We start from the raw sequence: 26726 nt of genomic DNA, 5'->3' as shown, positions 1-26726 counted from the left end.
GCCCAGCAGCAATGCCAATAATTATTTACTGACTTGCCAGCCTCCTCTGCAGTTCAGAAAAAGCCAACCTGGGTTCTTGGGTGATTCATTTCAGCCCAGAGCCAGGTGTTTTGAGAATCAGCTGAGACTCTTCCATGATGTAAACGAGCACTTGCTTCTGGTTACGCTCCCTGTAAATGTGTGAGTGTGTTTTTTCCTTATTTTTACTATGTGGACAACAAAAGCATCTCCTCACACGGTTGTTAGGAGGATTATAAGAGACAATGCCTCAAATGGAGAAGGAAATGGCAACCCACTCCAGTATTCTTGCCTAGAGAATCCTGTGGACAGAGCCTGGTGGGCTGCTGTCTATAGGGTCGCACAGAGTCGGACATGACTGAGCGACTTCACTTTTCACTTTCATGCATTGGAGAAGGCAATGGCAACTCACTCCAGTATTCTTGATTGGAGAATCCCAGGGACAGAGGAGCCTGGTGGGCTGCCGTCGGGTCGCAAAAAGTTGGACACGACTGAAGCAACTTAACAGCAGCAGCAATGCCTCAAAAGCTCTTAGATAACGCTTGGAAATGGGTAAAGAAGGCTCTTCGAAGATATTTCTATGTAAGTGTTGACTGGGTGAATGAAAAACGACTGGAGGTTGCCAGTTCATTTATTGAGCACCCACTATGTGTCCAGTACTGGGTTAAGCAAGCATGCTAGGTGCAGAGAAGCAACCGCAGCACTTTAGAGAGGCCTTAATTTAACACAGATTGCAGGGAATGGAATCAGGGAAGGTTTCTGGAGCTTGAGTTTTGATTGGGGGGTAGGGGGCGCGGGGGCAGCTTGGAAAGGCGCAGGTGGCAGTTGATAGCCATAGTGCATATTCCACAGAGCCGGCGGTTTCCTCCTTGAAAGCAGTGTGGGAGCGGGTGGCTTAGCTTTCTACGACTGGCGAGAAAGGGCGGCTTGGTGAGGCCTGTCAAAGCGCTGGAATCGAAGCTGAGTTCCAGTCCTGTTTAGTTAGTAGCCGCGTGACTTTGGCCAAGTCACTGAACTTCCCCAACTGTAAAAAAGAGTCTGTTAGGAATACTCACCTGCCAGGATTCCAGGGAGACCGCATCATCGTGCATAAGCCAGCATGCGCTCTATTTAGAAGGTACAAAATGCACCGGCAGGTTACTAAGGGTCGACGGGGCTCTAAGCCAGGCGCACCGGGGGCGCGGATTTCCTCTCTGAGCATGCGCAGTGGGCCCGCGGCGCGGCCCGTCAGGCACTGCGGTAGGCGCCCTGGGGGCTAGCAGGTCCCTGGCCCCAAGATGGCGGCGCCCAGCGCAGTGGCTGCTGCCACCTCCAGCGAGAGAGATGGAGGGGGCAGCGGCTTTGAATCGTGGCTAGATGGACGGTTGGAGGCGCTGGGAGTGGACCGAGCCGTTTATGGCGCCTACATCTTGGGTGTCCTGCAGGAGGAGGAGGAAGAAGAGAAGCTGGATGCTCTGCAGGGTATTCTCTCTGCTTTCCTGGTGAGAAGCCCAGACACATTCCTTTAGCCTCTTAAGCCGTTTCCTGTTGGTACTTCTTTCCCCTACCTAGTGTCCCAGAGGATTAGTGGTCTCACCTGGAAGAGAAATAATTTTCTGAGCCCTGGGCCTCGGGGACAGGGAGCTACTTTTCATCCAGGGTTTCGGGAGCCAGAGGGTTGCAGGTGCAGAGAGGGGAAAAGCTCTCTCTTGTTTCTGAGGACAAGGCCCTCTTAGGTGCCTGTAGGTCAGCTAGGTGAATATTCTTCCAAAGGCATTGAAATGAGTTTTATCATAAACGTCTTAACAACCAATCTCATTCCCGTCCGTTGACAGTGATGAGAGGGGGAAATTAAGTCCTCTGGGATGTCTGTGCCCCATTAGGAGGCAGAGCCCCTGACCAAAGCCTGCAGGAAGTACCCTCTTGGTTTCCTATTTTGGAGGTAGGATTCCCAGAAAGATCGGTTTAGGCAGTAGAGATCTTTTCACGCCTAGGCAGAATGGAAGCAAATTTGGGCTCAATCCTTTACTGTATTTAGAAATGCAGTAATCATTGGGGGAAGTGAGTGGAGGAATAAGAGAGATCAGAGTTTTAGTTAAGAGAAATAAACATGATACTTAGCCTCCTAGAAGCAGATCCAGGCTTTCAGAAATGTGTGCTTTAAACTGTGTTTAGGTAGTAAGTCACCAAGATGTCCACACTTTTCCAACCTGACCGTTTCTGCTGCCTTCATCTCTGCTTACACTAATTTGGTGAAAATGCAGTTCATTGATTTCAACATGGTTGAAATCTAACACTAGTGCAGCTGTCCCAGGGCCTCCTGGCAAGGGCCCCCTTTTTAATTCCAGAACCGACTCTGGTGAGATTGACCTATAAATGGGAAAGCCTTAACACAGCTTGTGATGGCAGCTCATAAGTTTGCTGGAAATACAACACAGAGGAATAAATTCTTTTCCTGAATCCTTACATTGCAGGTTGTAATTGGAAAGAATAGGATGCAAACAAATTAAGTTACCTTAAAAAAATTTCCCACTGGGAAGTTCCTAAAGAGGCCATGAAAAAGAAGTTCAGGTAACTTGGGTACTCATTGGTACAGCTCCTTGACTTGTTCTTTTCATTGTATCATTACTTAGAACTGTATGTCTGCTGATAAAGGGAGACCTGTTAGACTATTAACAGTCTCTTAGTAGAAGAGTTGTCTAGACCAGATTTGTTTTTGTTTTGTTTTTTATATCTCGTTTGCATAAACTGCAGAGACAAACTCACTTTTTAAAAAAAATAATTGAGTCTTTATATATATATAAAGTCTTTATATATATATGGCTGTTCTGGGTCTTAATTGGGGCACACAGAATCTTTGATCTTCACTCCAGCATGTGGGACCTTTAGTTGAGGCTTGGGGATCATTTTAATTGTGGCATGTGAACTCTTAGTTGCAGCTTGTGGGATCTAGTTCCCTGACCAGGGACAGAACCTAAGCCCCCTGCATTGGGAGTGCAGAGTCTTAGCCACTGGACCACTAGGGAAGTTCCAAGACAAACTCACTTTTAAGGTGACTTTCCTTCCTCCCCCTGCCCAGTTCACAAACCCTACTTAATTTTCTTGTAATTTCCCCAGCCCCTTCTGTGTAGAAAATAACTTTGAAAAAAACTGGCCAGAACTATATGGTGAGGCAGGGGTCCTGTCCATGAAACAGCTTGGGAGTAACCTTATAGAGCAGCAAGGCCAGTGAATATGGTAGACACCAAACATCACTTACAGCACTACTTACTCTTAGTCAGCTGGGCTAGGTATAAAAGTTCCCAACTATTACACTGAATCCCATTTTAGGAAAAACAAAAGATAGCCAAATTAGTCACCATATTGGGCTAGGATTCATTACTAGGAATTTAGAAGCTTATCAGCAACAATTTGAGGTAAGACTTAAGAACAGTATATATGGTTGGGGGAAAATGACAGTAAACAAAAGCTTCCTGTCATCCTCTTTATTCCTTCTGATTCTACTTATGCTGATTGATTGATTCTTCAAATTTTTATTGATGGATTATTCTGCCAGGTACTGCCCTAAGTGCTTGGGAGTACTTCAGGAAACACCACAGACAGAAATCCCTGTCCTTGAGGGGTTATATTCCAGTAAAGAAAAACATAATCAGTAAATTATCTAGGGTATTTGAAAATGATAGTGCTAGGAGAAAAAGAAGCATTGTGAGAAAACTGGGAGTAGAATGGAGGGCGAGCAGTTTTAAGTAGGGTCATTACATTAAGTAGGATGTTACTTTTTTTTTTCCTTCCAGTTGTATTAAAATATAATTGACATACAGCACTATATAAGTTTAAGCTGTACAGTATAATGATTTTACTTACATGCATCATTAAATTATTATCACAATGAGTTTAGTGAGCAGGATATTACATTTTGTGGCAGCTGTTCATATACCAGCCTTTTTCTATGAAAAGAAACTTTCTTATAGATCTGGATTTGAGTTTAACTAAGTCTGACACCAAAGCCAACATCCTTTTGGTCATACCATGATACAGAGGAAGATTGCTTGGTGTGCAGAATATGTCTGCTTATGTAAAATGGACAGAGGGATGGCTGGATAGGAGACCATCTACTCACTTAACTTCTCTTTATTATGGATCAGTGAGTACACTGGAGAATGTACTGAATTGAGTATATTGGCCAAGGAAGATTTCATAGAGGAGCATTTTGACTCAACAAGTTGTTGCTCCAAAAGGAGGACTGCCCTGAGTTGGTGGGAATTCTCTCCTTTGGAGCTTGGCAGGATGGAGTGGGTACTCTAGCAGCTGTGGCTTCTGTGACTCACATAGGATTCCCTCCGTGTTGGGAGCCTCAGAAGAGAACCATCATTTTTATTCTGTGGGTCCCAAACCTGCCCTGTGATCACCAGCAGGGGGAGCTCTGTCCTTTGCGTAGATTTGATAAGGTTGAGAAAGTGCAAGGGAAGTCCTTCAGTGTGTCCAACTCTGTGAACCCATAGATTGTAGCCTACCAGGCTCCCCGTCCATGGGATTTTCCAGGCAAGGGTACTGGAGTGAGTTGCCATTTCCTTCTGCATTAGGTTGAGGGCTCTCAGGAAATTAATTGGTCTACTTTTTCAACCAGGAAGAAGATTCCCTCCTTAATATCTGCAAGGATATTGTGGAACGATGGTCAGAAACTCAGAATGTTGTCACCAAAGTGAAAAAAGAAGGTAGAGTTGGAGTTTTTATGTCTAACGTCCAAACACTTTTTCGGTACAGCTGTTAAGAGTCTTTAGTTTTCCTCACTCAGGTGTGCTAAACCTGTAAACACCTGGCAGCTTATTTTAACTTTTTAACTGAAGGTTGGTTTTCTTTTCTTTTACATTTTACCACTTCAGCTGACCATGGCTATCTTCACTGTGGTTCTTGCTTTTTTCTTTCTCTGTCCTTTTTACACTCCCCTGTGTGTATTTGCTCTGCAGGTATGAGGTCAACTATATTTTCCCACCCTTTTCATAATCTCATTTCATAACACAGACTGTGATTGGTCTTTTGCTTCATTCAGCTAAACCTTCCATCCTTTCAAATGAAAGAGATGATCCCATTAGGATGAAAAATCAGCTACACACAGCTCAAAACAGAAATCCAAACTTGAATAGAATCTGTTCTGAGCTATTCACATGCTGGTTCTTAGTCGTGGCTATACACTGGAATCACTTGCTGTATGTTTGAAAGTGCCAGTGCCCAGGCCGCACCATGGGCCAATTATATAAACCTCTTTGGGGTGCGGACCCAGGCATTGTTATTTTTTCAAAAGCTCCCCCGGATGATTCAATTTTTTTCAAAAGCTCCCCCAGATGATTCTAATATGCAACCAGGCACGAGAGTCACTGCTTGACATTATTGCCGCCTTTCTTTGAGCATGGAGAAGTCAAAAGATAATTTTGTTTTTAAAATAATCTAAGTTTCACCTGGCATAATTATCAACATGGGATAGACCAGCCTAAGTTAATGCTAGATTCCTTCTTAGGCTTCTGGTTTGAGACTAGAGAAAGTTGCATGTTTGGAGGCTTGATTTTCTCTGGTTCTAATGCAGTACTTTTCAACTTTTTTTTTCCCTTAAAGCAGCAGAACTTCAGTATATAATAAAAGTAAAAGCAGGGCTGCTCTGATTGAAGATGGATATGAGACCTAAAGCCTGGCCTACATGGCCTTTCCTTGCCTTTCTCATTGGCCCCTGAGGCACCTCCTTTGCACCCCAGGGCTCTCAGGAGTCAGCAGCTGCCGTTGCCTTTGCTCCAAGCACTGCCTGGGTGGACTGGTGGTTTGGAAGCATGTTTCCTCTCATACAACCTTGTTGTCCCCCACTTCCCTCCCACTACCTCCCAGATGAAGTCCAGGCCATTGCCACCCTCATTGAGAAGCAGGCACAGATCGTGGTGAAGCCCAGAATGGTGTCAGAAGAGGAGAAGCAGAGGAAAGCTGCCCTCCTGGCGCAGTATGCTGATGTGACAGATGAAGAGGAATATCCTTTTTGGAGTCTTGGCGCCATTCGCTAAGGCTCAAGTCAAAAGCCTTTGCTGGTTTTCACTGAACTCTGGGAAGTTGCCAATCCCCCTCTCTATAGCTTTATTATTATTTTTTTAAATTATTTATTTCTTTGGCTACATCAGGTATTAGTTGCTACATGTGGGATTTGTTTAGTTGCACCATGCGAACTCTTAGTTACAGCATGTGGGATCTAGTCCTCTGACCAGGCATTGAACCCCAGCCCCCTGCATCGGGAACACAGAATGTTAGCCACTGGACCACCAGGGAAGTACACCCTCCACCCCCACCCCACCAGAGCTTAATATTCTCCTCTAAAATGGCAGAGATTGTAGCCCTTTGTGGGCATGACAAATGATGCTGGAATGGTTGATACTGGACTATTGCAATGTATATGTTCTTGGAAACTGTGTGAAACAAATAATGCCTGAATGGACCATTTCTTATTGTGTTTTCAGAAAATAAGATCTAGCTATGATTCTTTTTTTTAAAAAAGAATCTTCATATTTGTATAACACCTTTCTATGAAATACAGTGTTATATGTATAATACATCTTTGTAATTTTTATCATAGTTGATAAGGGAATGGAGGCAGTAAGAGATGAATGAGTGATATTCCAGTGACTACATAATTAATCAAAGTGACACCAAAATAAACCTGGAATTCAAGTGAGGACTATGTAAAAAGAAAGTGTTGCTGGTAGGAACAGGTTTGGTTCCCTGAAACCAGGTTTGGTTCTAAACCTGGATCTGAAATTTGTTTAGGGAATACTTAGCTTACTGAGCTGGAGAAGGCAATGGCACCCCATTCTAGTACTCTTGTCTGGAAAATCCCATGGGCGGAGGAGCCTGGTAGGCTGCAGTCCATGGGGTCGCAAAGAGTCAGACACGACTGAGCAACTTGACTTTCACTTTTCACATTCATGCATTGGAGAAGGAAATGGCAACCCACTCCAGTATTCTTGCCTGGAGAATCCCAGGGACGGGGGAGCTTGGTAGGCTGCCATCTATGGGGTCGCACAGAGTCGGACATGATGAAGCGACTTAGCAGCAGCAGCAGCAGCTTACTGAGCCTGCTTGAATGGAGTGGCTGTTGTATCAGAAACGTTTGCTATCTAATCACTAGGTTAGGAAAGAATTCTTAGGCTCTTTGGGGTCAACTTCTTGTTTTCTCTCATGATTTTTCTTGCTAGGTTTGGCAGAACTGGGGTTCCAATTACAAAAATCTCATTTCCTGGGCTAGAAAAAACATTTTAAGCAGTAGTTCTCCTGGAGGACTTGTTAAAACACAAATTGCTGGGCCCTGAGCCCCAGAGTTTTGGATTTTGTAGATACAGAGAGGGGCCCAACGGTGTACATTTCTCAAAAGCTCTTAGGGAGTTCGGGGAACCACACTTAGAGAACCACTGTTTCAGAGGTCATCTCACCACCCCCTGGCTCACAGGTAATGTGGCAGTTCACCCAGACCAGCTTCAGTTTCTTTTTAAACCCTAACAGATAAGGATCCTACAGGAGCTCTGAGCAGTCTTCCCCAAGCTGAGACTTCTAAAGGTGACTTTCCTGGATTTACCATCACATCCCTGTCAGAGTCCTTCCATGAAGCCTGCTTTTCCTTCCCATCAGCTTAATCACTATTTTCTGATGTTGTGATGGGATGTGCTAACCTTTGTTTTACATGTGACTTTCCTTAATGCCACTCACCGAAGCGGATGAGAAGGATGACTCAGGAGCCACCACGATGAGCATTGGTTCTGACAAATGTATCCTTTTCTGTGACCATCTCCAGGTGTTGCTCCATAGGATCTTCTTGTGGGTCAATTTGTATTTCACTGTCATTGCTGGGGGCTCCCTCTACCTCCAAGAACACATGTTAGGTCAACATTGTGAGCCCCAGTCCTTGGACTGCTAAATAGTCAATTTAGTAAATTTCCCCCCCAAAAAATATGTTGACATGAACTGTGAAGGGTTAAGTTTAGAGAAAGGATTTCTAAGGGAAAATGAGAATCTGTACTCCGTGTGTATAGTGTGGGGTTTCCCAACAATGTGGAAACTATTAGAATAATATTGCAGTTTTGGTCCTTGTCCTCAAAGACCTGGGGAACTCATTGAAAAGAGAATAAAAACACTGAATACTTTAAGTGAAAATATGGACAAATTGAAACATATGTGGTATAGAAAGTCCCTACCAACAAAATCACTTATGAGAAGCTTACAAAAAAGGTGGATTTAGAAATTCACCTTAAAGGTGAGGAGTAAGGTGGATTTTCTGAAAGGGAGGTTATTTTCTGAGAAAAGGGGGGTTATTTCAGGGAAACATTCATTTTAAAGCACTAAAGCAGAAAAAAATTATGTGGAAAGAGTAAAAAGGAACTTGTCTGGTAGTAACAGGTTGTTTTAAAGTCATAAGAAATGAGAGGTAAATTTTTTGGCTACCTATTTTCTAACTGTGGTTAAAGTTATTTTTTTAGAACATGATTTTCACTTAAGCTTTAGTGGTCTAGGAAAAGCAAATTGATAAAATTTAGTAAGGTTAAACAACTTTTTTAACTCTTCAAGCATTTTAATAGTGCTGAGTATAGGAAAATTTTGCCAGTTACTTGAATACTCTAGTCACTAAAACTAGCCTGGATACTCCAACAATATTCTGCCAGTGAATGATATGAGTACTTATTCTAGAATGAGATTTCATTTTCATAAAATGTTTACACTCAGATTTAGGCAAGTCTGAATGAAATTTTTATTCAAAAAAAATTTTTTAATAGCAGTTGTAGGATTTTCCATTGGACTAAAGTTGGTTTGTTTGTTTTTAAAGATGAAGGATTGATAGTATTTGAAACTTGGCTTGAATGAGGAGAGCAGGAGTTGAGACCTATGTGACCTGGACCCTTATCCCTTAACTCACCTGTAGCTCTGTTCCGAAACACCAATGTGGAAGATGTCCTCAATGCCCGAAAACTGGAGCGAGACACGCTTCGGGATGAGTCCCAGAGGAAGAAGGAACAGGACAAGCTGCAGAGGGAGAGAGACAAACTAGCCAAGCAGGAACGCAAGGAAAAGGAAAAGAAAAGGACACAAAGAGGGGAGCGAAAGCGATAACCTTGGTCCACTCTATTTCTCCTAATGAACTTGGTCAAAGGGAGACCTGGTTGTGCATTTGTGTATTTAAGAGAAATGAGAGAACATTGCCAGGTAGTTTCCCAAGGCATTTCCCCTTTTGTTTACATGGTCACAAGGAAAATCGCAAACAATTCTAATTACAAAATGTGCCATGTCTCTGTGGTGTGGGTAATCAGATTATTGTAGCTGATGTCTGAACCAAAGATCTGGGATGGGGACAGCCTTTATATTTTAATACTGAAGTCCTATACTCCTTTTGACCATTTTAAAAAGTCTTCCCTTACCTTGTATAAACAGCAGGAATATTCAGAAAGCTAAATTTTTGTCCTGAAGGAGCTGAATCATGGCCACTCCTTCCCTGAGATGAACTGTGTGCGTGTGTTAGTTGCTTAGTCCTGTCCGACTCTTTGCAACCCCATAGATGGCAGCCCACCAGGCCCTTCCATCCATGGGACTCTCCAGATGAATTGTAGGAGTGTCAATTGCTTCAGAAGTATTATTCACATCTAAATAAATGGTTTTATGTCTGAAATAGGAAGCTAATGAAGAGCCCTACCTGGATCTAGACTTTTATGTTACATGGCGACAAAATAGGAAAATAAGAAAAGGTTATTTGGTGGATGTTCTGCATTTGAGATTTTCTTTTTTTAAGTTTCAGCCTATGATAGGAAACAAAGTTTCTTTTAGTAAAGAGATAGTTATATATTTTTCCTCATTTAGGCTGTGATTTTAAGAAGGATGTGTCAGTATTGAGTACAGGGAATCATCATTAGCTAGATTCTTTTTTTATAATCATGAATCCTCTTGAGTGCTAGTAGAGATTTTAACCCTGATCTACCCTAAAACATACAAGGACCTGATAATTACAGGTTTAGAAAAAACCCTTTTAAGGAAAAACACTGAAAATCTCTGCTAACACAAAGATATTTAACAGTGTACATAGTAGGTGCTCAACAAATTTATTGAATGAGGGAGTGAATGGAAAAACTGCTTGGGAGAGTTGAAAGTGAGTAGGAACTCTCCTCCATTTCTGCTTTTGTCACAAACCACATTTGGTTCTAAGCAGCTCTTTCTCTACTTCAGGAAGCAGACTGTCAAGAAGCCTCAAGAGAGCGATTTCTCTGTCAAGACAGAAAGTAGATACATTATACCAGGGGTGGGCAAACTAATGCCAAATTTGGTCATTTGTTTTTGTATGGTTCAAGCTAACAATGGATTGTACATTTTTAAAGGGTTGTAAAAGAATGAACATGTGACAGAGACCTTACGTGACCTATAAAGCGTAGAATACTTACTACCTGGCCCTTCAGAGAAAATGTCTGCTGACCTCTGTTTTATACCATTAACTATGAGATTAACAAAACAATTGTTACGGTTCCACAGGAGGTAAAAAACATGGTTAAGGAAATGATGCGTCACCTCTATACACTCCTATAGCCATGTCATTGTAAAATTTTTTTAAAAAATAACCACCTTTTTAAAAAAATAAAACTATTTAAATCAGTATCTTGATTTATTCTGATTCCTTCCAGCTGGAAGTGAGTTCTGTGTGGATAGTCCCTTAGGAATGTGTTTGAATTTTACTTATGTTTTGATTAGTCCAATAATCTCTTCTGCTATTTTTTAGACCCTCTTCCTGGAATCCATAAGTTCTCTGCCTCAGTTTTCCTTTCTGTGAGGTTGGATATTAGGAGATCAGAAAGATTACCTTCTTTTTTAGACAGTAGGTTGGCTTTGAAGTCTCTTGAGTCCTGCTGGCATTTTAGTTTTATATGTGGCTGTGGCTACAGTTGGCATGTGAGAGAGCCTGTTTTAATAACCCTTATTTTGGATTTTTGGTTTGTTTTCACCTAGATTTTGGTCTCTGAAGCAGAGTCAGGTTATATCCATAGACCCCTGAAGGGTAGTAGTTTCAATCCGTTTTAAGAGTAGTCAATTCATTTTTCCAGGACACTATTATCTAGGTCACAGTTAAATGTACACCTGAACTAATGTTTAAACAGAAGAAAAGGATCAACTTATTAGGCTTTGAGTAAGGTTATCCACGTAACTCAGGTGCTAATAAACCTTTTATGTCTAAAATATTCAATATTGGAAAAGGCAAATTTTAAACAACTATGTTTTCTACGATATGATGGACATTTTAGGCCAAATTTGGAATTTCAGTCATTAATTCCCCCAACCTTCTAAAACCTTACAGTACCAGACTATTCAAGTGGGAAAGACATTGATATAATTCAAGGTATCTAATTTTCAACCACCTTTACAAAAAACTGCTTTTCTATTAAAAAAAAAAAAAACTGTATTCCAAATTCTTTTGGATTAGAAATGATGGAACCATCAGTTTGATGAGACTGTAAATCTTATCATAACTTTATAACATTTTCATAAGTTGTAATTCAGAAGTTACATAAGAACCATCCATTAGAGGGTATTCAATAGAAAGGGACAACCAACTAATTTGAGAGTTATCTGTAGTGTGACTTGATTAACAAAATTTGAAATAATTTTTGTTTTTTGTTAATAGGGTTTCATTTCTGACCACTGTATATAAAAGTTTCCCTAGAAGTTTTACTATGGTTCTCCTGGATTAGCACAAAGGCAGAACAAAAAATTCATATTTGAAGGAGGTCAGGTTAAATCCAAGGAAATCTGAATGGTGTTGGTTTATTATCTGCCAACATTATTTATGTGTTAATAATGAAGTTTAAAACTTAGCACTAGTTCTTATCAGTTAAATGAAATTTAATTGGCTTTCTGACGAGTGACTCAATGTTAGAAACTAATACAAACTCATAAAAAAAACTATTTTCAACAAAGCAATTTATTTACTTTTCTTGAGACTAAATTCAGTACAATATTTGTTTCCATAACATCCAACATGTCTTATATCAAACTTAACCACTTTCTATGCAGTGACTGTGGTGGGATGATCTATTTTATTTGACTACCCTCAATGTAATTCATTTGGGTAGTTTTAAGGCATTTCAGTGATCAAAATGTTTCTCCCTACAGTTACTCCTGCATTCTCAATCAGTTTCTTCCGCACATCATCTAAAGAAAATTTATGTGGTGTGATTACACTCTTTTTTTTTTTTTAATACCAGGATTTCTAAAACTAAGAAAAACACCAACATTTAAAACATTAGTGTTTCTAGTCAAGGGTAGTTCAATTAAATTTCATCAGTACATTATATTATAGTTTAACTCATGCTAGAAATGTTAAAACCCAAGATCTTCTGAGTCACATAATACCAACATTTCATATTACTGAATAAATTACTTGGGTTCCATACAAAGATATTAAGTGATGAGAAACAGAAAAAGCCAAGCTTTCAAGAGCTCTTTTAAAAAAATTCAGAAGCAAACTAATGAACATAACTACACAAAATATACACTAACCAATTGCAAACTAAACTAGTAAAAGATTAACCTTAAAAAAAATACATTTTAGAACTTCGTGATACCCTCAAAAAGGCAGCAAACTAAGGGTATTAAAACAATAGTCATTATTTTAGTTATGCATCAAGTCTAAAAGATCCAGGTAAAGGAAATGTTTTGTTTTTTGATTCAATTAAAATACTTTAAAACTGGAAATATTTAATAATTGATAGTGTAATTAAAATTTAAATAATATACACAAATGATTTGAACAGGTTTTATATTCAGTAACTTGCATGGTTTTTACACTGGCACTTTTATCACTAATTTAGGAGAATCAGATGCACTTCCCTCCAAATACTTAGGCACTAAGATTTCAAATTTATAAATATGGTAGTATTTTAAATATTAAATTTTTACATGAATATTGGGTTCATCCTTCTTTCCTTTGTTCCCTAGGTATTATCCAGTTTTGTAAGGAAAACATTCTTATATCACAATCAAAACTTGTTTTGGTTACTAGACTGTAGCCACAATTGGGTTACAGTCACTTAAGATTCATTATTTGGAATTATACTTACTAAGGCAGACCTAAATGAAACTTATCTTCTAGAAGAATTTCATATTTGCATTCCCCTGCACTGCAGAATGAGTTTCAGCAATATTTCAGCTGTTATGAAAAATTTAATTTAAACTTGTTACCTTTGACTACCTGGGAATTCCTAGTTGCCCTAGAATAGTCAACTTTACGTTTGACTCACTTTCAACTACATCTGATTCATTCCAAATAGATTTTTAAATAGAAGTTAGACTTCATTAAGGTATTATTAACTTCAAATCTGAAAGACAATTAATGTAATGAAATTTTCAAGTTTGACAAGTTCATTAAAATTTTTTAGCATGTCTTGATACATTTACTTATCAGCTTTTTATTCTTCTTTCTGCTGCCATTTCCTTAATGTTTGTTTGCTTCACCTCTCTGGTTCATTGGATTGCTACTATTTAGGCTTTCATGGACTTTATCTTCACAGTTTACTATATCTTGTAAAGCCTTTTCTACATCTGTTTGGCCAGCTGTACTGGCTGTTTTTGGCAAGGTCATCTGCAGTGCACACCACAGGGTAGTACGTGCTTTCCGAGTAGCTACACACATCTCTTTAATTGCTGAAGCAAGTGCAAAAACATCTGTAAAAGAAACATTTGTGGTCAGTTCAAATTAAATATCATTTAAGTACTCCTAAACTCTTATAAAACCCAGTCTGTACTACTAAATGATCAAACATCATTATTTTTTATAAAAGAAAGATGGCTACTGACTGAGCTAATCAAAGTACTTGATTTAAAATTTGAAAGTGTTATACCTTAAATATAAATACTAACGTAAAAAAATGTGTTACACTTGTATTTTATTTCTGACTTGTATGACCATGACTATGCTGGGTAGAACACAGACTTTGACAGAGTTATTACAATTAAATGGGTAAAATTAGCAAAAGAGATAACAGTATTTTCACTTTCACTTTTGGAGTAAATTATATAGGCACCATTTAACAATTTATTCTTTAGATAAGTGTAAATGTTAGAAATCCAACCTATTTAACTTCAGAATCTGATTTTATTAACATTCAAATTAACTGCCTTATCCAAAGGATATGCATTAATGTTTGTACCTCTGTCATCTTGGCATCTAGGAACTCCTTGCCTTTGCCGATTTGAAGCATTAACAATTTCATCCTTTCTACGTGACTGTACAATGTGAATGGACTCCAAGTGTCTATCAAGAGCTGTAGAGATATTGGCATGAAGGGGAGAGCTTCGAAGACGTTCCATTTTGCCCAGTAGAGTCACAACCTGAGGGAAACATTTTAAATTTTGATGAGGCATTTAAAATTTAACTACATTGCCCCTGTCATTAATTTAAAACAAATCGTCAATGAAGCAGAATAGAGATGAGAGGAATAATGTTCATTCAATAATAAGTAAATGTTTAGGCTTCCCTCATAGCTTATTTGGTAAACAATCTGCCTGCAATGTGCAGGAGACCCCCATTCCATCCCTGGGTTGGGAAGATCTCCTGGAGAAGGGAAAGGCTACCCATCCCATTCTTCTGGCTTGGAAAATCCCATGGACTGTATGGTCTATAGGGTTGCAAAGAGTCGGACACGACTGAGCAACCTTCACTTCACTAGCTTACTATATCCTGACACCATGATGGGGGAAACAAAGATGGAAAGTCTGTCTTTCGTACATATGTCAATTCTAGATAGGTTAAAAGTAGTTTCTGAGAATAAGCAACAGTGAAAAAGTCAAACATTCAAATATATCCATATTATTAACAGTAAGTGCAAATATAAAATCTGACATTCTTTTTGGTAAATAATAGCCTGCCAAAAGAGATTAGGAGTTACTGTAGTTAAAAGAAAAAAATTGAGCTAAAGAGGGTTAATCAGTCTCTAGATCTGATTAATCTTGACCTCAGCAATTCCTTTCTGGGCCTTTGATGGTCTTCCTTTTGGAAGTCAGAAATAATATTGGCTACTTCCCTGGTGGCTCAGACGGTAAAGCATCTGTCTACAATGTGGGAGACCCGGGTTCGAGCCCTGGGTTGGGAAGATCCCCTGGAGAAGGAAATGGCAATCCACTCCAGTACTATTGCCTGGAAAATCCCATGGACAGAGAAGCCTGGTAGGCTACAGTCTGTGGGGTCGCAAAGTCAGACACGACTGAGCAACTACACTACACTAGTGTTAGTTTTAAGGAGTCCATAATCCAGAAAATACTGACTTAAATTTATGCTAAAGTAACAAAATAAATCCTATAAGTGTCAAAATCGCTAGGGAAAATTAGGAGGTCTTAATCTTCTGGTGGTAGAAGACTCCTCTGGTTAATTAAGCTTAAAAAAGGACACTATATATCTTAGATATATAGTAAGGGGAGTATGTTTCATATTGTATATGCCTAAAGTTTCAAATTCTAAACTTGGAAGGAGTAAGGAAGGAGAACTTTTGAGTAGCTAGGATTTGAACATCTAATAAATACAGTAACTGCCTTTGGGAGCCAAATGATTTAAAACTCACATAATTCAGTGACTGGAAAGAACAGAAAAATACCTCTCAATTAATAAGCACCTGAATGAATGCCTCTAACCTCACACTCCTACCAAATTTCTTTGGTATAAGTTCATGCCAGTTCAAGCCCATGGAGAAAACACAAGTGTACAGGTATTAAATATTTTCCTCCCAACTGTACAACCAGCCAGATTCTTGAGGGGGAAAATAAGACAACACAAGGAAAAAACACCACAGTAAAAACTCCAGTGAACTACAAATTATATATTTTTAAAGTAAGAGAGTCATTTTGAATAAGTGTAAAGAAAAAATTTTACAAGTGATTTTTAATAAACTTTTAAAAGATTTTTTTCAGAATTCTATAAAACCAGCAAACTAGAAGTAGTACACATAAAAATATTTTTGCCCTTTGTATATTACTAGTCTAATGTTGCTAAATAAATTATTATAACAGTTATAAATATGCTAAACTAAGGTGAAGCCCACATAAGGCTGGAAAGTATTAAGTATATTTCTTAATACTCACATTAGCAATTCTTTGATTTATTGCCTAGAAATGCATTACTGAGAAAAATTTTAACTTGGAAGTTTAAAAAACAAAGAATTTAAGTTTTTATAACATTTGGCTATATCTGACCACACCACTGATAAATTCCATTGTACAAATTTGTGAATTTGATTAAAAATTACAACTGATCAAGGCTGAAAGCTAGGTAAAAATCAATATTTTTCCATTGAAGTATTTCATATCTGTATTTTAAAGACAGCATGGTATAGGTAAGAAACAAATGATCAATAAAATAAGACTCTGTTGTGCTGATTTTTTCTAATTCCTTAAATGGCTTTTATTCAATCATAGATGCAATCTGTTTCACTGCATGCCTTTTCCTAGGAATCATCGAATTTTATTTGGAAAACAGAAGTTTTTAAAAATTATTTTGTTTATTTATTTGGCTGCACCAGGTCATAGTTGCAGCACTCGGCATGTTGAATCTTCATACAGCATAACTCTTAGTTGCAGCATGTTGGATCTAGTTCCCTGACCAGGGATGGAACCAGGACCCTCTACATTGGGAACATGGAGTCTTGGCCACTGGACCACAGGGAAGTCCCAGAAAACAGAAGTTTTTAAAAGAGGAAGGTCAAAAATAAAATAAAAATAAAAATAAAAAAATAAAAGAGGAAGGTCAGAAAGAAAAAAACTACCCTATTCTATTACAGTTGCTTGGAGAATTCTGAAATTACAAAGGAGATAATAGGAAAATAATTTTTAATTAACATCAAGATTCTTTACATTTGATCTGAAGTGATATACTACTTTTCCAAAATAAGGCTATTTTATAAAACTATGCATATACCTATATACGTCAGTTTATTAGTAATTAATACATTGCTAGATATACTTAATGTTTGTTAAATAACTCAAGAGAACAGGGTCAAGAAAATGAAATAAGGTAATTTCCTATTAATTTACTACCTTGTATAATATAAGCAAAGCTTTTTCGTGAAGCTAGAAAACAAATGTTTGTGATTAAGAAATGGGAATGGTTTTACTTTAAATTTTTTTCTTTCTTTTGTGGATTAGTTCCATTGCTAATCTGGATTTCTTGAAGAGGAATCACTTAGATTACTAAACTTAATATTTTAATGACTGAGTGGGGCTATTTTCCCTTTCCTAAATAACTAATAGTTCTAGGTCCAAACATGGGAAAGAATACATTTCAGAGAGTTACACATAAATGTGAGTTAAGAATCCTTCAGAACTCTAACTTGCTGAGGCATTTAAAAATTTTATCAAACAGTTAAAAAAATCTGCTATTAGATATCTTCACAGCTTACTCTGGCTTGTTCTCGAAGTTCATCCACAATTAACCGATCAACTCTAGATGGATTGGAGGTCAGCCGTGGAATTGGAGTATTATTAGTACTGGATACTTTTTTCCCTGGATAATTCTTCGCAAGGGCCAATTCAGTCTGTAAAAAAATTATATAACTTTAAGATACTAGATTTTCTAAATGTGATTCAATCATGAATAATATTTCTTATAGGCCTAAAAAGAAAATCAAAAATTACTCCTTTAGATAAAAATTGTTTTGGTATCAAAAGGCAATAAATACAAACCACAGTACCATATACTTTTCTGTCATACTTACTGCATAAAATACCCGAACACTCCAATAATTTAAACTTTCAACCCATTAAGGAAAAAGTCTACCTAACAGGCAAAAAAAAAACTTAAAAATTTTTTAAGCCCCAATCATTTTTAGTCTCTTAAGTCACCTAATTAATTCTGTATAGTCAGGGACTTAACAAATACTATACATTATAGAAGAATTCAACTTAAAAGTAAGTACGCTTTCTTAAACTACACTAGGGTAAACAAAATGAAAATAGGCAAAGGAGATATACTAAGTTATGCCTAAAAGGATAGTTTTGTATTACCTTTTTTCTCTCCTTTTCTAATGCTCTCCATTGTTCATAGCACTCTTCTAGACGAATATGAAGTTCACTGGCTGGTCCACTGCGGGTTTTAATTGGTCTTTGAAATCCAAAAGTTGGCACGAAACCAGAAAAGGAATTATCACCATACATCATATCATTAAAATATGGGTATAAATGGCTTAAGTCGTCATAAGAAAACAAATCATACGAATCCAACAGTGGAACAACTGAATGGCCAAATGGATGAGTGGATCTTAGTGGAAACCCACTTGAACCAAGTTGTTGAAAACTCTGATTATGCCTTAAATCTCCCATCATATAATTATTAGAAAAGCATGATGCCTGTGTGCGATTCACACGGCTATTAATATTGTTGTCTCCACTTCCCTGTCTGTGGCTATTAAAATGACCCTGTGACTCCAACAGATCTTGGTATGTATTTTGAGATAAGCCATCTAAATGCTTTGGCCCTTCCTCAGGATCATAATGTCCACTTTGGGGCTTAGCTTGAAAATTATGTTTGTTTACATTTTCAATGATCCCATACTGCTGAGCTGAATAGTTATCGCAAAATCCATTTGGCTGCTTTATTTTTTTATCAGTAACAGATTCAAAGAGATTTTCTTCTCCAGTCTTTGTCAGTCCTTCCATGTGATTGACAGATTGGATTCTTTCTGCACCATTGTAACCAAAATCAAAACTAGAAAATGCTGAAGGGTTTTCTTGGCAATACTTCTGAAATAAATTGCTATTTGGGGTTAAACTTGTAGATGATAGTTGGGGGAAATCTGAAGAATGGTTAGAACCTTTTGAAGCTACAGTTAAATGAGAATTTAATTTCATCAAGTTACCTTGATTTCGATAAAGAATAGGAGTGTTATTTTTTGTTTGCACATTCATCCATGTTGGTCTGTTTAAGTTGATACCTCCTGAAGATGTTGCTGAATTTGCTAGTAAATTCACTGATTTAAAATACTCAGAATTTGGGGGGTCAGGTTTAGTAAACTGCTGTTTTTCTGTGACATTAGCAAAATCATTATTAGCTGAACAAGCTGTATGAGGTTTTAGTCCATATTCTGATTTTAAGCCAAAATCAGCAGTAAATGCTGCTTCCTTTCCAAACTGTTTTTCTGTCAGATGTGGTGTAGTTTTTGGAAATGTGAAATTCTGCTGGTCAGGTATTGTCTCCTCCATTTTTTTCTGGTTTGCTGGTTTTACCTGAAATAACTTTGTGTAGGTGTCTGCTTCTACAGTTGGTGTTTCAGGTGTGGCACTAGCTAATTTTTTACTATCTTGGACACTAAAATTCGAACACTTACTCAGCTTAGCCTTATTAGGGTGAGCATATTCTGGATATCTATAATAATCTGGATTTTCACTGTACCTATTAAATTGGGAAAGAAATATCTCTGCCCTCTTTTGCTGTAATGGTGCTTCCAGACCTTTAGCACATATTTTCTCTCTTCCATAAGAGTAAGTATCAACTCCAGATTCTTTCATGACATCAGACAGACCAGTTTGTGATGTAAAACAATTTTTGATAAATGGATATTCTTGAAATGCTGTCTTAGCTGTATCATTTGGCTGAATACTGTAACAGTTAGAATGATCATTTCGTGAGGGGTACATCCATTGTTCTTCAAGGTCTAAACCAGTAAATCCATGATAAAGTTCATCTATTTTTTGTTGTGGTATGAGATTACTGTTATGTAGGTACTGCTTTTCCACTGCTGACACAGATTCACCGGTATAAAAAGCTTGCTGAGAGATGGCTGTATCTACTGGCCTTTTGGTTTCTGTTAAGAGGTCATGGTGATCTGCAAACCTGCTTGTGTTCATTGGCCATACTGACTTTAAACTGGAGGAACAGGTCCTAGAACAAGAAAATATATTTAATTACAATTTAGATTTTAAAAGTCTTTATATGCTTAGTGGAGAAGGGAGGAAAGGCTTTAAAAACATTTACATTGCCCCATTTCACCATTCTCTACTCCTTTCCAACTTTGCCTTATAAGCTGCCATTACATCCAAATAACTTTCTGCCACTTAAAATGCGCTATATGCTGCATAAATATGCATTTTAGTCTTAATATGTCTTCAGTATACTTTTCAAGGAGACATAAACTAAAGCCTGAGGGTGGTGACTGCATGGTCTTACATGAACTGTTTACATATAGTAAGTAGAAACCAGATAAGGTTTTTCTTATATAAGATTAATCTGTTGACCACAATTTTTTTAATTAAAAAGGATGTACTCTCATTGAAATGAAAATATTTTCATTGGTTAGATGTATGCTACATATTTCCCTATTTATGAAATAGGGAATCTGGATAATATGGTTTCTACACCCAAGTAAAACAATTAATGCATACTTTAAAAGTTTTTACTATATGAATAAAATCCATACATATTTCTACTCAGAAGCAATGATAGTTTTATTTTTGGAAGTATAAGTATAAAAGTCATTGGAATTTACACTCTTTAAGCCAAATTTTAGCTCATGAACTCAAAGGAAATAGCTTTGAGTTATGGAAGAATGATTTTTCAAATGAAAGTTCTTAATAGCAAATTAAACTTTCAATTGTATGGCAAGCACCTCAGGAAAATCAAGGCTCCTAGAAACAAATATCAGAATTACGATGTCGAATGTCAGATGATCCTCTATTAAGTAAAAATAAAAGTTAACGATCTATACTAACCCCTCAGCAAAGTATGGCTGTGATTTATCTTGTTCTTCCAAAATGTTAGACACAAGTCCATATAAGTCTGTTTCACTACCATAGTCATTTCTTTCTGTTTGAATCCTAAAAATAAACGAATATCACATGTAAATTCTTTTGCTCATATTGAAACATAATATATTCCTTTTTCCAGACTTATTCTGATTTATTTTTCTATAAAATACTTGGATTAACTCTATACCTTCATTTCAACTAAAGAGGGAATAGGAACTAAAGAATATTTTCCACTTTAGCATAGTATTTATCCTACATAAATATTTCTCCTTCATTCCAAATCTTATGTCTAGTTCTCAATGAATGCTTACCTCTTATTTCTCCAAAACACATGCTATTCATTTTAGATGACCAAGATATAAATCTCTAATCTATGATGTTATAGACATGATTGGTACCATGGCTGCTTCTGAAAGCATGTCTAGTCCTATTATACATCATTGCATCACCCTTGCTGTGTTTTTTCATCTGTGATTTGAAAATCATATAAACCTGTTACTCTATTTTTGTAACTCTTATGCTAAAAGTTGGATTAAAAAGTATAGTGACATGGTCATCCTAAATATCACAAGAATGCAGCAGTTGTCCTTCAAATGTAAAAGATATGGGTGCTATCCTTAAGTCTTTGCCAAAGAAGTGACTGGTGCTCCATGTAGATGAAACCCTACCTAATGACCAACACTATCTAAACAATACAAAATGTAAAAAACAACAATGAGATGGAAATATACTGGACCCTTTTTACCTCTTATGGATTTTGGGTAATTTGTTCCTAGAAGTAATATGTTGTTTTTAAATTGAAACTTGTTTTTTAATATTTTATGTCTAACATTTCATACTGTTAGGACATTTTAGAAATAAAAATACCTTATACTTGCATAACATTCAAATATTTCATTGATCTTCATAACATAGAAAAGGTAGGTATTAGTAATCATTAAATTGAATAAATGATTATGATATCAAAAAACCTGAATTTTGCAAAGGTTTATCATTTGCCATGCTTTACTACATACTTGTTGAATAAATGGTCTACCTACAAGTCTAATACTTTTCCCACTACATCTTGTTATTTCAAAAAGATTTTATATAAACTTTTTGTATAATAATATGTTAGTATATATCTAGAAAAATATTCAATGTAATATATACCAAACTGTTAATAGTTGTTACTGGGAGGTGGAAAGGCAGGGTAAAGGTAAACTTCTGCTTGCCTTTACATATTTCTATAAAGTCTGAAGTTTTTCAATGAATACATATTAACTAAAAAAATACTTTTTTTGTGTAGAGTTATATAGTCTACCTAATAAACTCTACTTTAGAGAACTTAAAACTAATTTCTAAATTTTTAACATTTAATTAGTAGATTTTAAAAATAATTATTTCCTGGTAAACTAAAGACACATCAGTCTCTTTTAACTGCTCCCTCATTATAATTAACATAAAGGTAGTTTCACTCCCTTAAGCTTCTCTTAATATTTTATAAGCTCCCATAATACTTTATCCTTCTTCCTTTAGACCTTACCTTGCAGTACCAGGCACTTGTAGTGCCTGGCAAGTTATCATAATCATCACCATTACTGTAAGATCTATAAGGGCAGGGATAATATTTGCCATGTTAATTCTAATATCTTCAACAGGAGAGAATCTGACATAGAGTTAGCCTTCATTATTAGTGGAACTGAATAGAAAACAAGTATCTTACATTTGATAATATCCTGTTTGTTGTATACTTGTAAGGGAAGAATTACTGAAAATTTAGAACTGGATTAAAAAATAGATTGAAAAATTGTAACTCATTTATATGCTATCTTTAGAAAGAGGAACTTAAGATGTACTCACTTAGGGTTGCTTCTAATTAATGAAAGAAAGTAGCAAGAAAAAATTATAGACACATAACTTTTAAGATTTCCTAGTAGTTAGATAAGTAAAATTACAATGTCATGAAAATACTGATATAGGGAACAAAGAGCTAATATAACTAGGTTCCCATGTAATCAAACTTAAGAACACTTTGTTTAGCCTGAGAAATCTAATTTATTAATTTACCTGTTCTTTACATTGATCTGAGAATTAGAGGGCTGTTTAATATCATCTCCATATGTAGACCATGGTGCATAGAAAAGTGAAGAATCTACAGAACTTGCATATTCCGTTGATGAAGAAAGTGGAGCATAGGTCTGCCTTAGGTCAACACTATCTTCATTCTGAAATTTTAAAGACATGTTTGTATATCAGATACAATCAAAACTACATTTATTACAGAATATTAGTGAAATAATAAGAAATTTGAGGAAATAACACATGTGTAAAAGTTGGGAGACAAATCTAGACTTAGACACTTAAGCTTACTTTAACAGTAGGAGTTGGCAATTTTTTTCTCTGTCAGATAATAAATATGTTATGGTTTGCTGTGTTAAGGTCTCTGTTGAAACTCCTAGCACCAAAGCAACTATAGACAATGTGTAAATTACTATTCCAATAAAATTCTGTTTACAAAAACAGCCACTCAGCAGATTTGGCCCCTGTCCAATAGCTGTTGCTTATCCCTGAGATAGGACACGAACACCCACAATTATTGCTGTTCTAATTTTTTGAACAGATGAGCACTATGTGGACCATAGCTGTGTTATTTTTAGTATTATTTTTAATAAGTCATTTACGAAATTCAGTCTTAATGTCCCCAATCTGTGAAAAACAAGTGAATGTACATTTATGTCGAATTTTCAAAGAAATTCCACACATTGTATTCAGTCACCTTATGACATGGATATTCTCTGTATTTTAAAAATGAGGAAATGCGTGTTTTATAATGGGTTTAAAAATGAGGCTACAAATTATTGAGCTAAGAGATGACAAAACTAAAACCCAAATTCAAGGACGTCTTACTCCTACACTGCTGCTGCTGCTAAGTCGCTTCAGTCGTGTCCGACTCTGTGCAACCCCATAGATGGCAGCCCACCAGGCTCCCCTGTCCCTGGGATTCTCCAGGCAAGAATACTGGAGTGGGTTGCCATTTCCTTCTCCAATGCATGAAAGTGAAAAGTGAAAGTGAAGTCACTCAGTTGTGTCTGACTCTTCGAGACCCTATGGACTGCAGCCTACCAGGCTCCTCCGCCCATGGGATTTTCCAGGCAAGAGTACTGGAGTGGGTTGCCATTGCCTTCTCCACTCCTACACTAGGGCCTTTTAAAACAATATCTTTAATTTTCAGCTTAGTTTACTTCCAAGAGGAAGTATAAAAATAAGACAATACATAACATATTTTATCTTAAGAAAATTAAAGATATTATAATTATAAGGAAAAACGAGTTCATTTTTTCTTTATACTTCTATAATAAATTTTGAGTAAATAAGGTAAAAGGTTTGAGTTTTAAGATTTTAATGAATTATTTGAAGTCCTGTTTCCTTCCAAAAAAGGGATTGAAGTACAATGAAAATACTGCACCTCAAATTTTAAATACTTAAAATAGTCTGAATATATAGATTCACAATTTTTAACTCTCCAAATAAGGAGCTACTAAAACCTGAGATGTAATAGCTATAAATATCCAGACATAAACAGAGTAGAAAGGGTATTTTCTTATAAATATAGAAGGTATATAATCCTGGTTAAAAATATTTTCTAATTGCTTTTTTTCTCAATCAAAATTGATGTGAAAAGAGATAAAACATGTTTAGATCAAAACACTCCTAAATTTTTGTTCTTCATGGACATGATACCTGAAAAATAACATTTTAAACATTCACTGAGTTTATACCAATAATATATGAAAACTAATATCATCTAATCACAAATCTTCACAAATCTCAAACATTTTATAGCCATTTGGTTAAATTCTAGTTATGAATACTATTTGAAACCTACATATTATAATTTTCTTGTTTATAGCTTATTATTTTGTTGACTATTCTGAAATTGGAGAAACTGAGGCACAGAAGAGATTTTGCTAAAAGTGCCACTAAAAACTGTCTTTCCAAAATTTCTGTTAGTTAGCAGTAACTTTTACAAAGCCTGTTATGGTCAGAACCTTTCATAATTTTATTCCTTTAGTTCTGAAGATTTTATGACAGGCCCAACCTAACTCTCTTTTAGGTGTGAAGTATCCAAAGTGATACAAATAATTGCTCATCTTTTTGAAAGAGTTGCTTAAACAAAATGAGCATTTTCAGATTATATAATATCAAATGAGGTAAACAGTATTTGAAACAAAATACATAAGTATTATTTCCAGTATACTTTATATTTTAAAGATTTGAGTATTAGAAAAATTAAATCCTTTTAAAAGACTGATTTAAATTTAATATTCTAGGATAAAACAAGCAACTAATGTGGTGGCTATCTAGATCCTTTTCAGTCAAAACATTTCTGGAAGTTAAATATGTGAATGCTTAGGGTTGGTACACTAATTAGTCTAGATAATTGCAAAATGTCTCACTTTATTCTTGCTATGCTTAATCAACTGAAATTAAATCCAAGTAAATTTTAGTAGTCAGGTAAACATTACAGAGAGCAGTGGAATGCTGGTCTTGGCAGTGAAAAGACCTGGAGTCAACTTGGGTTTTGCCACTTAGAGAACAAGTCAAATTCTTTGGGCCTCAGTTTCTCTATCTGTACAATGGGTATAATACTATACAAGGCTGACATGCGAATTAAATAAAATATTTATTTCAGGTCACTGTTGTAATTCAAAATATAACAATATCAACAGCGATGTGCTGGTTAAATAATTTCAAATGAAAATGACATATTATCCTAAACAAATTTAACACGTTAACAAAACTAAATGTTCTAGGTGAGGTAAAACGTACCACATCATCTAAGACATTGTTAGAGCCAGAGAATAAAAAAGTATAGAAAAATTTCCCTTTTTAATGATCAAACGTATGTTTGCACCGACTTCCAATAAATGCTGGAAGGGAAAATCATCTTACGGTATAAGCAAATACAGATTCTCTTACATTTCTGGCATCATGTCACGCTGAGAACAAAGTAAAAGCAAGAACAAATGAAAAATCTTATTCCTTAACTTGCTTTCAAAACCAGTTTGTATTCTACAAACTCTGTATTTACAATATTGTCTGGTCCTAAACGTGGAGCAATTTAAATGCCAACGTGAATGGGCTGGGTGCTGGGGGTAGGGTCGAATTTGAAGGAGAATAAATTCTCTAACAAAGGGCAGAGCGGAGAAACAGACCTGCGATTTGTAGCAATCATAGAAGGAAGGGGAGCCCGTCAGCATCACGCTGTTGAAGACATCTGTTAGTCGACTGCTGGCGTCCGCACTGAGGTTCCAGCAGCGATTCGCACCTCCACGGAACGCGACTTTCGGCTGCACGAAACGCGGAGAGGAAACAGGAGAGACACGTCACGCAGGGCAGAGCCTGACCGATACGGCCGGACGACGGCTTCTACGGTTCTACGTCGGCTGTGCGCCTAGCAGCACCCGGAATCCGATCCCAGAACACTCATTTGGGGACCCCGCGCTTCTGTCACCGGGGTTCCCTCTCCTTTTTCCGGCCGGACCCCAAGGTGCGCCCGACGGGCCCTCCCCGCCGGCCTCCGCCTCAGCGCCGCCACGGCCCGACGTTGGGGAAGCAGCGGCAACCTGCGCGTCGCGGCCAGTCACCTGCTCCGCCCCGCCGGCAGTTCTGTCAGCCAGCGGTGAGTCCCCAGGCCCCGACCCCACCGGCCGCCAAGCCCCAGGCTCACCCCGCGGCGCAGCCCGGCCGCCCCGTCGGGGCTCCTCGCGGGCGACCCGGCCTCTCCCGCCCGGCCGCTTCAGAGACCCGCGTCCGGGGACGCGCCCATTCTGTCTCTCCTCACGGTCGCCGTCCTCCTAGGCCGGCCGCCACCCAAACCCCTGACAGTCCCCGCCAGTTACCTCAAGTCCCTCCCTCAGGCCTGGGGGGTGAGGGGGCGGACGAGGGTCTCCGCAGCTCACCTCCAT

At 37.5% G+C, this 26726-nt stretch overlaps 2 protein-coding genes across 2 annotated transcripts; one reads left to right on the top strand and one right to left on the bottom strand.

Annotated features, from left to right (window-relative positions):
- Positions 1241-10653, top strand: CCDC43 (coiled-coil domain containing 43). Its single transcript, XM_005693936.3, has 5 exons — positions 1241-1499; positions 4625-4712; positions 5872-6007; positions 7732-7790; positions 8939-10653. Exons 1-5 carry the CDS (start codon positions 1296-1298, stop codon positions 9124-9126), a joined length of 675 nt encoding a protein of 224 aa, XP_005693993.2. The 5' UTR covers positions 1241-1295; the 3' UTR covers positions 9127-10653.
- On the bottom strand, positions 9677-26726 carry MEIOC (meiosis specific with coiled-coil domain). The gene is made up of 8 exons (XM_018065246.1): positions 26661-26726; positions 25974-26108; positions 22825-22982; positions 20740-20844; positions 18040-19912; positions 17436-17570; positions 14199-14379; positions 9677-13713 (listed from the first exon to the last, which is right to left on the bottom strand). Exons 1-8 carry the CDS (start codon positions 26724-26726, stop codon positions 13484-13486), a joined length of 2883 nt encoding a protein of 960 aa, XP_017920735.1. The 3' UTR covers positions 9677-13483.

Source organism: Capra hircus, chromosome 19 (assembly GCF_001704415.2).
Source record: "Capra hircus breed San Clemente chromosome 19, ASM170441v1, whole genome shotgun sequence".
NCBI classification, from domain to species: domain Eukaryota; kingdom Metazoa; phylum Chordata; class Mammalia; order Artiodactyla; family Bovidae; genus Capra; species Capra hircus.
This window is presented reverse-complemented; position numbering and strand designations above follow the sequence as displayed.